The 13833-nt window shown below is 35.3% G+C and overlaps 1 protein-coding gene across 1 annotated transcript; it reads right to left on the minus strand.

Moving 5' to 3' along the window:
* Positions 1-2682: 2682 nt before the first annotated feature.
* On the minus strand, positions 2683-5757 carry LOC145667628 (uncharacterized). Its single transcript, XM_081735092.1, has one exon. The coding sequence runs from the start codon at positions 5597-5599 to the stop codon at positions 4286-4288; it is 1314 nt and encodes a 437-aa protein (XP_081591218.1). The 5' UTR covers positions 5600-5757; the 3' UTR covers positions 2683-4285.
* Between the last annotated feature and the right edge of the window lie 8076 nt (positions 5758-13833).

The following is a 13833-nucleotide window of genomic DNA, read 5'->3' on the forward strand; positions in this document are numbered from 1 at the left end:
CATCAGCTACGCCGATAACCCTTAGGTCAGAAGTAGAAGATTTAATTTTCAAGAAGCCTATCTGTTTTGTAGACAATGTTAATCAAATGAATTTTTAAAGGAACAGGATAAAAAAAATTGAGTGAGCGTGAGAGTGTACATCGTGTCTAAACCATTCAAGTTAAAGATTCTATTATGGAAGCAGCCGACAGAAGAAATGACGACTGGCGCAAAGAAGTTAGTATTAGGATTGGCAATGTTCATGATTTAGTTGCTGCTGAAGTCAGATATCATTCCTCATGCATGAAAAAGTTCTAAAAGATTTTTTCTGGAATGAAACGTGGTCGTCCGAAAGATAATATTGTTTCAGATGTCACGGCTTATGCTTTCAACTACCTTGATGCTCACAAAGAAGAGTGCCAATTTTCATTTAGTGAAATTTTTCAAGATTGTAATGATGCACTGCCAACTGAAAAAGCAATAAGAACTAAACTGAATGAAAATTACTCAGAAGATATTTTCATATCAACAAACAAATAATGCAGGATGCAGAAGAGCCGAAACTTGAAAGAGAGCTTCCTCAGAATATGGTGCACACAGTCCTAACGAAGAGAGAACATTTAGAAAATGCTTACGACCATATTTTTGATTAAGATGCTCTGCAAGTCCTACTTGCGATAAGGCTGAAAGATATTTTGGTGTAGTTTTTCATGCGAGATATTTACAAAAAAAAATATTTTGGAGCCATTTTTCCAAGATGGCGGCCAAAACGGGGTGGTAGAGTAGTGAAAAATTAGTATGTTGTTACGGACACTTATATAAAGAAAATAAAATCTGTTCCAGCTTTCCACCATTTTTTCCTAAATAATCCTTTATTGACTGGCGTATTTAGAATTTCCACTTTTTGAGGCAAATTTTAGATTTTCACTCAAACAGCTACTGCTTCCGTATTATTTATCGTAGGATCATGGTTCATACCTCGGTTTTCAGGATAGAGTATACTTTCCAACGGTACCCCTCGCTTGTGCGTATTATACATCAGGAATGGGAAAATTGGGGAAAAACCGGGAAATTTTTCCGCTCCTTTCACCCGGACCTGAGTTCACGTAGTGATCTGAATTTTTTAAAATATACGTTGTTATGTTCATAATACGTGTGCAAAATTTCAATCTTGTATCCTGAAAACTAAGGATGGAAGAAATTTTTGAGTCTGAAGGTGACCCATTTTTTTCGTATATATGTATATGTGAATACGTGAATGCGAATACGAACTATATATATATGCATATTATAAAAATTTACTGTGTCATTACTATTTGACCTAGAGTCATGGTTCAAACACCATTTTCTTCAGTTGTACATGTTCTTTCCAACGATACCGTTAACATGTCCGTACCGTATACTTGAACCGGAAAGATCGATAAAAACTGGAATTTTTTTAAAAAAAATCACTCCTTCAGAACATTTGCACCCCTCGAGCCCGGCCTCAGTTTCACGTAGGGATCTAAAAAAAATTAGAAATACCCAAAGGCATGTACAATACGTATGCAAAGTTTCAATCTGATATCTTGAAAACTAAAGGCGTGAAAACGTTTTGAATTTTGCCTTAAGAAAAAAGGGAAAAAGGCACGCCCTCTGCCCCCACTGCACCGCCAAGTTTCCCATCCGGTTTCAAAATGCATCTGGGGTGTTCTTTGGTCCATCCTTGACTTGACCAATATAAAATACTCTGCTTAAATACCTGTTATAGAACCTAAATAAGTGGTCAAAGACGATACTATGTCATGGTATAAAAATATACCATAAATCCTAAAAGCGTTAATGAAAAAGTAATGAAACATGTTAGTTTCCAATAGTGTTTTAAGTATTACGGTAAACAATTGTGTGACAAAATACAAAGATGATTTTAGGTAAGAAATTCCAAAATATTTGTTTGGGCACCGTATCTTTGATGGGTCGTCATTTTAAGGCTTGTCCATTGGATCAAAAAATTACGGCAACCCTATGCATAGTAAACTCAGTTTACGATACCGTAAAATACATGTGCATTATTATAATATCATTACTGTATTTCAATAACATTGTTAGAACTTGTTATCGGAGATCGCAAATAAAATGACATTCATGAATATACACAACGTACAAACACTTGACACGATTCTTGAAAATTACAGACTAATATTATGATTTGTGCATATTTGTACTCGCTAGATGTATTGGAGTTTCAAACATACATGGATTCTTCAGAAATGCTTAATAACATCTTAAACTAGGTGTTTTGTTTAAACACGTAGTTATCTAATACAGTTTTAAACAGTTTTAGACCGTCTGTGTTGACACCGAATTCTCAACTATTAGTAGGTGTCTCTGGTGATTTCTAATCTTTTGCAGTGAATCTCTAGAACCGGGAAAGTTGAAATGTACTTAACTGCATTAAGTAAACTTCTTGTAATAGCTTATAAAAATATCAACCCTTTTATTTTTGCACATGATGAGCCAATTTGCTTATATAATATCATATCGGTTTAAAATTACTTATTTAACAATAACACATAAATCTACAGCAAGTAAAAGGAAGAGAAAACAAAAGGTATTCGTTTCTAATTGCCTCGATAACTCATAATTTCAACACAATTATGATAAGTAATACTTGACATTTATGTAATTCCTCTATTATTAGATAAGTTGGTTCTTTTTTAAAAAAATTTAAAGTATCAGTAATCAGATTTCGAAGTGATTTATGTAAGAACTAAGTATTTCCTTGAATCTCATTGTCCTTTGATAATTTCTTTCAACAAAGAAAATAAGTTCACTTTTTTCTGATCTTCACTAACATTACTTCACTGTTTTATCAGAATTTCGTTACTTCTTAGATGGTTTAGATCTAGTTTGCTGTAAGGTTTATAGCACTTAACCGAATAGTTTTCGAAGTGTCCCTGAACACTTAAGATATACACATATATTATGAAAAGCGTGGTATTGATCTTTTATCTTGCTGAAGTTCAATAAATTCTAATCATAAGTAAAATTGCTATTATATCAAATTAAAACCATATTGATGCATAAATTATACTTAATATTACTAACTTTAACAAATAATTCAGTTACGCAAGGTGCTTCTTTTCGACTAATAACGGACTAAAAGAATTAAAGAAATGAAATTCAAGCTTTTATTAACTCTTATTCCTACTGAATCTTCATTTTATTTATGTGTAGATAAGTGCAGGTATAGTTTAGCTTACGTTGACTTCGCAATGTTTTGGGATGAACATTGTTCACACACAGAATTAATGTAATGCTTTCGTCGTGACGAGTGGAAGTAAATATAAATTCAGAGTCTCGTTAGTTCCCAATTCTATTGTAATTTCGGTTCCTCGAAATTATAATAGACATTGAACTAAACCAAGAAAAGAGTTTGATAATCCAGTTCTAAGGAATTAAAATCAAGATCTCACTTTTACATTAAACATAACTTTTATGGGTTTAAAATTAGTTCCTATCAAGGCAGTGGCAAATAGATGACGCAAGGATAGTGGTCTTAGTTGTTACGTTAGTTCTCTCAAATTTAAACTTTCATTATAATGAACTAAAATTTCGATTAACATTTATTTTTAACTCCCATTAATTTCTGAATTTTAATCTAAATTAATATGATAATAAGGTAATTAATTTAATTTTAATCCAATGATTGAAATAATTTCCTCAGTATGCAAATTACTTTCTACGTTAGCAATACTTCCAGACCTATACAACATGTTTTGTTCATGAAACGAAGAGGAAAAACAGAAAATATAAGAAAAATTATTATTATTATTATTATTATTATTATTATTATTATTAGTAGTAGTAGTAGTAGTAGTAGTAGTAGTAGTAGTAGTAGTAGTAGGATTAATCTTATGAGAGCAATATGAGAGATTTCTCCATTGAAACCATTCAGGGATATTATTAATACTTAACATTGAATATGCAAGTAGTAATTATTTTTTCTAAATGCATATGCATTTTGAAGTATGTTCTGCTAAAGTTTACCTGCTACTTTTCTTTACTAAAGTTTTAGAATAATTAAAAATGACAGAAGAAGCGTAAATACATGAAAATCATCAATGCAAAGGGAAGTATTGCGAATCAAGTTATTAAAAATTATTTTACACAAGCGATATGTTGTAGCTGCGAACAAATTCCTGCGTAACTTAGTACTACCCTTAAATATCATTCATAGTATATAACTGTTTTAAAATGTAGTACCTATAGTTAACAACGCATGTTTAGTTTGACGTCACGAGAAATAATTTCCAAATCTAATAATCTACAAAGTCATTACTCTGTCCCCTGTCACTTGGCGATTTTCTTGATGCTCTTCATTTGATCCACAGTATTTACATCTCATTTTGGAATCATCTCCAACTTTAACAGAGTGTGTACACATGAGAAGAGTAACAAATGAAAGTGCAAAGAAACTTATAGGAATCACAGCTGCAATTAATAGCTCTTTCCTTGTCTTCTCCAGATCGAAACGTGTGATCACGAATTCAGGGTTTTCGGGATTATGAAAACAGGGAAAGCGAGATGGTGCAGTATTGTTGTCTCCATCCTTGCCGTAAGTACTATTGAACACTTTGCACTCGCCACGTAATGTGTTGACACAACCTTCAAGATTAATTCGTAGTTTTGTTTCGTTAAATATAGTTAACGTTGATTGCATGGCCATGTATTCACTGTTTTCAATGCCCGTACGATCTTCACTATTATCAAAGACGTTCCAAAGTTCAGTAAAGTTCATGGTGGGCCCTGGAATATTTTTCGTTTCAATTGAAGTTCCATTGATGCAATCAACTGCTTGAAGTTGGTGTGCAACTCTGTCGTGTGATACTGTTAAGCATGAAACCATAAGGATGCGATTTTCTAAAGGTTGCCATACTAGTGTTCCATTTCTTTGCATGACGGCACGCGCACAATTTCCAGTATAGAGATCATTTTCATACCTAAGAAAGACATTCTTACCTTTTGTTGTAATATTCTGACACTTTCGGTCACAACCGAAAAATTTGGTGAATTTCCTGCAATATGATTTATTACATTCAAAATGTCCTTCCATGTATTCGTTATCCTTGTCACTGTCCAAAACGTGATGTGACGTTTCATAACGACAGGTGAAATTTCCTGTTAGATTGTAGCATATGCGTCTTGGACAATAGAATATGCCTGTCAGACTAGAACATGATGAGGCTTCATTACAGTTGGAAATCGGTAAATTTTCTATTTTGATTGGAGGGCATTTGTGTAAACTAACGGATTCGCAGTCCTCAAATATCAAATCAGATCCGTTTCTGCGCACGTTAACTAATATCTGAGTACATGCTTGATTTGATTTAGAAAGACACCATTCACCACAAGAACTCCATGTACAAGTACGCACCTTTGTTGCATTTGTAGTTTGACACATAACAGGCACTGGGTCAATCCCCGAATTGAAAGCTCTCGTTGAAGGCAAATATATAGCAAATGTCAAGTAAACGATTGCGACACTACTGAGAACCACAGTTAATTGACACAGACAAATTGTGCCACAAATTCGTTTGTCTTGTTCCGGAATTAGACGCAACTTGTCTTTCTTACCCATAGTCTAAGTTTTCACTATAAATACGTTAATATCTTACTGTTCACAAGAATAAATTTGTTAGTATCTTTCTTTCTTTCCTCTATTTCAACTGATGTTTCTCTTCGCATGCAATCGAGCACAAAAATATCTTTACTTCACGTAAGCAGTAACTTGGTTAGTAGTTTGTTTTGTTCCTACTTATGTTGCCTGGCAACAGGTTGTTGCAAATAACAAGGAAAAATGCTGCGCAAGTCAGCCACAGCTCACCTTGGCCCTATCCTCTCACGCGACTTTATGATGGCAGGAAAGTAATATCTTGATGAGAAAATAAAACAAACAAGAAAGGTTGTTCAAGACATATTTTTCTTTATTTGAATAATGGTCAGTATATTTATTTGCGACCGGTTGTTGTAACCTTCCAATATCACTTAAATTATATAGTGAAATACGCCATTTCCAACTGATCGATTGATGTAAATATAACTTTTTTTGACGAACCATTAATCGATATCATGAGCACAAAACAGAATGCACAGGGCTTTGCTTATCTATTTAGTTAATGAGAAATATCTCTTTGTCTCTTTGTAACAAAACAGCAATTACTCAGGAAAATCACATAATATGTAAATAGTTTCGGCTGCATCAAATAGAAGTATGTAATTTTAACATCCTTAATTTTATATTTTATAGCAAATAATAATGATACTTTATACGCAATTTACTCCGACATTTATAAAATGCTAATAAGAGAAGTTATAGAGGTTACGTCTTTTTAAGAAAATGGCGAAGCAATTGTATACACGACTCCAAAAGTGCATTACCACCTACAATTCTCCTTTTCCTGCAATAACAGGCAACCCAAAAATCTCAGCGGTTGGGTTGGTTGCGAATTCGAAAGGGGTTGGGCCAAACCCCATTTTTGTAACAAATATATCAGTGTAGCAAACTTCAAATAAGAGAATAAAACAAATTGTTAATAATGACAATATTATTATCGAGACAGAGTTGGATGACATCAAAAGTTACAAAATGATCTTACTTAAGCAGTTCAAACAAGATGAATGGCAAAAAACAGATATCAGAGGAAACCATTTCTCCCCTTCACCCCTAAAAAAGAATCTTATAAAAAAGAAAAAGAGTTTAAGAGAGAAAAAGAGTATAATGTAAAAGTTTAATATAAAAGCTCCACCCAAAATTTTCAAAGTTGACACCAGAAAGGCAAGAACTACTGAACCGAAGTGAGCGAAATTGTGCACAGATATTGCAGACGTAAAATGAGTGAATACGGGATTCGTATTTTAATGGAAAAAACTGTTGGATGGGGCACGGTCCCCTCCATACAAACCCCCCTCCATTTGATCACTAAATATCAAAATTGCTGCTAAGAGTATGTCAGATGTGTTTAAAGAAAATGAACAATTGCAGCGAAACTTTACGTATGTAGAACACGCAAAAAACAAACGAATACGTTTCTTTATTTTCTGCGGAAAAACGGTTTTAGGGGCAAAAGCCACAACCCAAAATTTTGAAAGTTGACTCCCAAAAGTCAAAAGGAAGTGAACCGAAGTAAATGATATTGTGCACAGATATTGTAGACGTAAAATGAGAAAAAAAACGGGTTTCGTATTTTCCTGAAAAAAAAAGGACGGAGGGGCACGAACCCGTCCAAACCTTTGATCACAAAATATCAAATATGCTAGTAATAGTATGTCAGATGTGTGTAAAGGACATGGAGAATTGCAACATAACTTTGTGTATGGACAATACGCAAAATATAAACGAATACTGTTTTTTATTTTCTGCAGAAAAACGGTTTTAGGGGGCCGAAACTCCCACCCAAAATTTTGAAAGTTGACGCCCGAAAGGCAAAAAAAGAAGTGAAAAAAATTGAATGAAGTTGCGCACAGATATCGTAGACATAAAATGAGGGAATACGGGTGTAGTATATTCCTGGAAAAAAGGGTGGGTGGGGCGCAGATCCCTCGAAATCTTTGATCACGAATAATCAAAAGTGCTAGAACAGTATGTCAGTTGTGTTTAAAGGACATGAAGAATTGCAACATAACTTTGTGTATGGACAAAACGCAAAAAGAAAAAAGAATACGGGTTTTTATGTTTCCCGGAAAAAAGGTTTAAGGGTTCTAAAACAGTGTTTGAAAAAACCCGGGCTTTTTTGAAAAAGCCCAACCCTCCTGGGCCCATATGGGTCTTTTCGTGTATTTTCGGGTTTAATTGTTTTTTTCCGGTTTAATCGAGTTTTTTCGAAATATTTCAATGTCTTTGGGGTAAAAGTGTTAAAATGTGATTTATATTTCAAGATTGTCATTGTCACAACTTGCAACAATTTTCTACTTACTGCTGTTTTGAAAAAATTACCGCCATTTTAAAATTTTACATTCGATCGCCGAGAAAATCTATACAGCAAATTCAACATATCTCGTGCTTCCACTGTCAAAATTTTAATTTAAAAGACTGAAAATTGCGCTTCGTAGCGTGGATACTTGCTGTTTTGAAAAAATGGCCGCCATTTTGATATTTTACCTTGGTATGCCGCCAAAGTCTATACAGGAAATTTAGAGTGTCTCGTGCTTGTATTCTGAAAATTTTAACTTAAAAGGCCGAAAGTTGTACCTTGTAGTGCGTGTGGTAGAGGCAGACAAACGAGTTGAGTTGATTTTGTGTTTAAAGTCCCTTTCAGCAGCGAGGCTATATGAGACGGGACACACTGATTAACGTGGAATCCGAACCACATGAGCTCCCTCCGGGAAGCAAACCCGGATCCCACGCCGAAGGCGCGTACACTAACCGCATAGCCCTGAAGGAGCTCGACAGACAAACGAACAAATGTAGATCAAGTCAGCCAGAAGGCTGACTGACGTTCGCCAAATATGAATACCAAAAGGGGTCTATTAATCTACAACAAAGATACAATTCATGTTGTATAAAATAAATAATGTTTTAAAATGACTTAGATGAAATTAACATCCTCCAGCGTAAATAAATCTGCCAAATTTTCTCCATGAGGATACGGGACACCTCAGATCCCCCCTTCCTCAAGTTTCCAACAATGCAATGAACTGTAGTCTAATAATGAACAAAAGTATAATAGGCCGCGGTGGCTCAGTGAGCCGGTGGGTCAGTAGAGCGTTCACCTCTAGTCAATGGTGTTCCTAGTTCGATCCCAGCTCGCGCCAAGTGAGCTTTGTAGTGGACAAACACCTTGTTCGTGGGTTTTTTCGGGATTCTCGTTTCCTTCCACTTTCTTCATTCCGTCATTCCATTCATTTCTCATTATCACCGTCACCTTGAGCATAGCAGGCATAACCGTGAGAATAAAACTAAAAGATTTCATTTCATTTCTTTTCAATAATATAATAGGCGAAAGTTCACTAAGCAGCAGCTGCTTTCCTCTGTTCGTACCCTGCAATTAATTGTACAGACTGAAGATGCCTAAAAACTTAAGATGTACTATAAAAATGATCTACAGGAAAACAATATGCAGATTATTAATATCAGTGGTACAATCTACTTTCAATATTTTTCGCGCGTTGAGCAATATTTATTTACATTGCTGTATCTGCCAAAATTACGATCGTCAGTTTAATCTGATGAAAAGCTGATTTTTCTCCTTGTGTCGTGTGTAATTGTCAGGACCAGATTTACATTTTTCTAAGACGTGGACCAAAGCACAATTCTGTGCCCCTAGCCTTTGTAAAAGATTATTATTCTTGTTAACTTATCTAATGTGTTGCTGAAGAAAAGGTTAGTCATCTTTTCTGTGTTTGTAAATGTAGAAACACTCAAAGCCATCTTTTTTATGTTCCGGAGAGTATCCAAGTCTCCATCAAGTGCAAAGGAAAAAGTAGCATTGCAAATTTCGCTCGCTATCAAGTCGAACAGGGTGGTGTTATAACTTCCTCGAAACTGTTAGATGCAACAGTGTACTGTTTATTCACCAATTACAGGATTCCCAGCCAATATCAGAATTTTTGTTTTTCACTTTTCGAATAAGCTGATGTTGATAGCAGAAATGGAACGGAGTTAAATACGGGACATTTTCCTGTCCCGACTAAATTTACAGGGACGCGGGACACTCGGGCTCAAAAACGGGACATTCCCTTTTTTCGGAACGTATGGCAGGCTTAAGCGTAAAATAAATAGTTTTATTGTTGAAGTATTCATTTCCGATTCTTCTGCGTTTAATTCGGGAATTTCCCGAGCACTTCTTTCACGGCGTGTACATCAAAACTTCCACTAGTACGGAAATTTGAACTCAGCACTTGAAATAGTAAGCGTTACATAGTCTTCGGAACCCCGAGCATTAAGATTCTTAAATTTGACAAGAATTTTTACGCTATTGCTGGTGTTGATTCTACAGAGTGCTTGTTTGAAGAGTAGTAACTAATGACTGAACTAAACTACTGTTGTTGGAAAATCAAATTTTAGTTGAAGAATCTAGTATTTTACATCAAAGGTAAGAAATTATACTAATAGTTTTACTAATGTATTTACATATGTACTATTAGTACCGGCACCTATGACCTTAAACTCGTCAAGCGTATGAGTGATAATGTCCCTCGGTGTCGCCACGTCGACGAGCATACTATTCACGGAAAATATTATTTAAAGTACAAAATTGCTTATTTTACTTCAAATAGGCTATAAGCGTAATCCATACAATAATTTGTTCCATAACTAACTCAAACAAAGGTAAGTTTTTTTAAAATTCGTTTAGTGCATTCAGAACTTTATAAAGGTCCTATGTTGAATGTTGTTGTATACCTTAACGTGAAAGCCTCTAATTCGCCCAAGGAAAGTCTAAAATCTGATAAAAATCACTTATAATGTGATCATCTTAGTTGTATCAATAATATACTAACAAATAGGTCAAAAACCCAGATGCGTTTTAAAGTGAGTTTTTTCTGGTGGGTCCAACCCGAAAAACCACCGCGTTTTTTTTCGGGCTGGGCCCGCTTGGGCAAACCCTGTTCAAAAGCCCCCATCCAAAAATTTGAAAGTTGACTCCAAAGGCAAGAAGAAGTGAACCGAAGTGAATGAAATTGTGCACAGATATTTCAAACGTAAGATGAGGATACGGGTTTTGTATTTTCCCGGAGGAAACAGTTTGGTGGGTCACGGCCCACTTCAAACATTTGATCACGGAATATCAAAAGTTCTAGTAACAGTGTGTCATATGTGTGTAAAGGACATGAAGAATTGCAACGAAACATTTTGTATTTACAATACGCAAAAAATAAAGCAATACGGGTTTTTATTTTCTGCGGAAAAATGGTTTTATGTTCAAAAGAACCCAACCAAAAATTTTGACAGTTGACGTCCGAAAGGCAAGAAGAAGTGAACCGCATTGAATGAAATTTTGGGCAGATATTGTAGATATACAATGAAGTAATACGGGTTTCGTATTTTCCTGTAAAACATGGTTAGGTGGGGCACGGACCCCTTTCAACATTTGATCATGGAATATCAAAAGTGCTAATAGCAATATGTCAGATATGTGTAAAGGACATGAAGAATTGCAACATAACCTTGTGGACAACGCGGAAAAATAAACGAACACGAGTCTTTTGTTTTGAGGAAGAACATTTCTAGGGGCTAAATCCTCCACCCAAAATTTTGAAAATTGACGTCCCAATGGCAAGAAGAAGCGAACGGAAATGAATGAAATTTTGAAGAGATATTGCAGACTTAAAATGAGGATATGGTTTTTCGACTTTTCCACTAGAAAACGGTTGGGTGGGCACCGACTCTTCCAAACCTTTGATCACGAAAAATTATAAGTGCTAGTAACAGTATGTCAGGTATGTGTAAAGTACATGGAAAATTGCAACGAAACTTTTCGCATTAGCCTGCCCTCGTAGCTGGCCAGTCGCTCCGCTTCGTACGGAGGTTATGATTGAATCACCGATATTTCCAGTGATTTTTAGATTGTGTATGACTTGCATCCGTTTGTGAACCTGCACGTAAGCTATTGAAGTATTGTTATTGCAGATAATTGTAGTCACTTAATATGCAATTTCATCACTTTACAAGTGTTTTATGAGTGAGACGATGCACAGTGTCATTAATTGTCTTTTGGTTTATCTATTTTAAGCTACGAGTGCATTTCAGTCATTTAAAGTTTGCTTGTCCACCTAGCATAGATTTGTTCCTCTTTTGTCCTCTTGTGTCCAGTTAGCTATTTCACAGCTAACCTAATTCGTTGATGAAGTCATCTTGTCCTTTCTCAAGTTCTTTCTATTTAATCTCTGCCTAAGGTGTCCCAACCACGTTCTCGGGCTAGTAACGTCTTAAGGAACGGAATACAGATTACATGGGTTTGTCTTATATTAAGTTGCAATGTTAATTACAGCCATTACAGGCACTTGTCCGTTTACTGTCTGCGTTCTTGAATTTCATATCCAACACGAGTAATATCAATAAAGCATGATGTTTCTTTCAATAATAGGAAGTTAATCTGTCTTTTGTGTCAAATAAAGTTACGTATCATATTTAATAATAATAATCTAGGTAATCATATGTCCACCCGACTAGTCGTGGTTTCGAACTAAAGAGTACTCAAGCTAGGTTATGTAAACGTGTATCAGAACCATGGTAAGTTAATCAGTCTATTTTATTTGTGTGCTATTTGTACATTTGGGTTATCCAGTCAGTATGTTTGATATTCTTGTTATACATTGTAAATATGTTTTGGTTCATAGGCGTACAAGGTCACTAGCCATATGAGCTTTACTTTATTTTTATTTCATTTTTTGTGTGCAAGTAAATAGCACTACCTCACTTCTGTGTACGCAATTGTTATTGAGTGTTTCATATGTTAAAAGATATAATGAAATAAACTTCATAACTCCTATAATCCCACCCTTTATCTCTAAAGAAGCCAAACCTCATAAATGTATTTTCTTCAATTGAAGCTTTAGTTTGTTGACAGGTAAGAAGATTACAACACAAGAAAAGGGCTGCTTTCTGTACACTCGTAGAGTGTACATGCAGCAGTCTCGCCTAAGTTGGATTCGTTTGTCGTTGCATTTTATTTAGTTTATTCTCAAGTTTTGTTTGGTGTAGGTTTATTCTTTCTTACTTTCATGTTGGTTTTTTACCTTATTCCTGTGTTCTTAGTAGTTCACAAGTGGCGACCCCTTTTATCTAATTATTAACTCGGTGCTCCGGCACTGGGCGTTGAACTTGGCTGTGGCTTTCCAGGGATTAGGGCCCTCTGGGGCGCTACACCTATTCAATAGTTTTCGGGGTGGCTGAAGTGAATAATGACATTCCCGATACCATTAAAGCCCAAGGCTTTATTCTTCGTTAGCGGCAAGTTTATTTATTTGCTTAACTCAGAAGACCTTAAAGTTAAGGATATTAAACTCGATGCATATATTTTAATTTAACATTATTAGATACGTATTGTAGCTTAGAAAGGAGGGGAAGGGACAATTTATACAACGATTTCTTTCACATTCGAGTAAAATACTATCCCTCTATATTGCGAAAACTCAATTCTTGTAGTGTCATTGCTAATAGTGTTCCGTATTTGTTTAGACCCCTACTCATATATAACTGTATCTCACTTTTCCTGTGACGAGATCACTCCTAAGCGAGCATTCTGTAAACTGAGTGCCATTAAAATCTATATTCATAGCACAATGGTACAGATAAAGTTGAGCTTTTGCAATCTTTAGCATGGAAAGCGAAAAAATCCACCACGTTGATATTGAAAAAGTAGTTAACGTGTTCCCCTCCGAAAAAGATATCCCACACATTTGTTTTACAGATGGTGATTTATAAGTTATAGTTATACTTAAGTTTGTTGAAATTCTTCCATAGTTGTGGGGGCGACACACTGAAGCCATCCTAATAAGGGGGAAATACCATGCAAAATTAGTCAAATACGAACAATATTAATGTCGAAATCATAGTTTTTGTGGTCGCAAAGATGAATGGTGACGCTGTTGACGCTGGTTAAGTTCAAGTTAAGCCTTGTTTGGTATGGAGGCCAGAGTGGGAGGGTGACAGGCAAAAAAGAAAAGAAAGAAAGAAAGAAAAAGAAAACATCCTATATTTGTGTCGAATAAATACATAATTTTCGGGATCATTGACATAAATGGTAATTTTCCAGATGTGGTATATGATTAAGGTCGGCCTTATTGGCATGGGTTCAGAGGAGAGAACGGATGAAGATTTCCGAACAATTCCTTTGACTTAGATTTCAATACACTGAGAGGGAAAAGTGGTAA

The sequence above is a fragment of the Thermobia domestica genome, chromosome 1 (assembly GCF_964235325.1).
Source record: "Thermobia domestica chromosome 1, izTheDome1.hap1.1, whole genome shotgun sequence".
NCBI lineage: Eukaryota > Metazoa > Arthropoda > Insecta > Zygentoma > Lepismatidae > Thermobia > Thermobia domestica.

Bases quoted from the DNA above. Each gene is read 5' to 3' on its own strand.
- LOC145667628 (XM_081735092.1), bottom strand. From the start codon at position 5,599: ATGGGTAAGAAAGACAAGTTGCGTCTAATTCCGGAACAAGACAAACGA.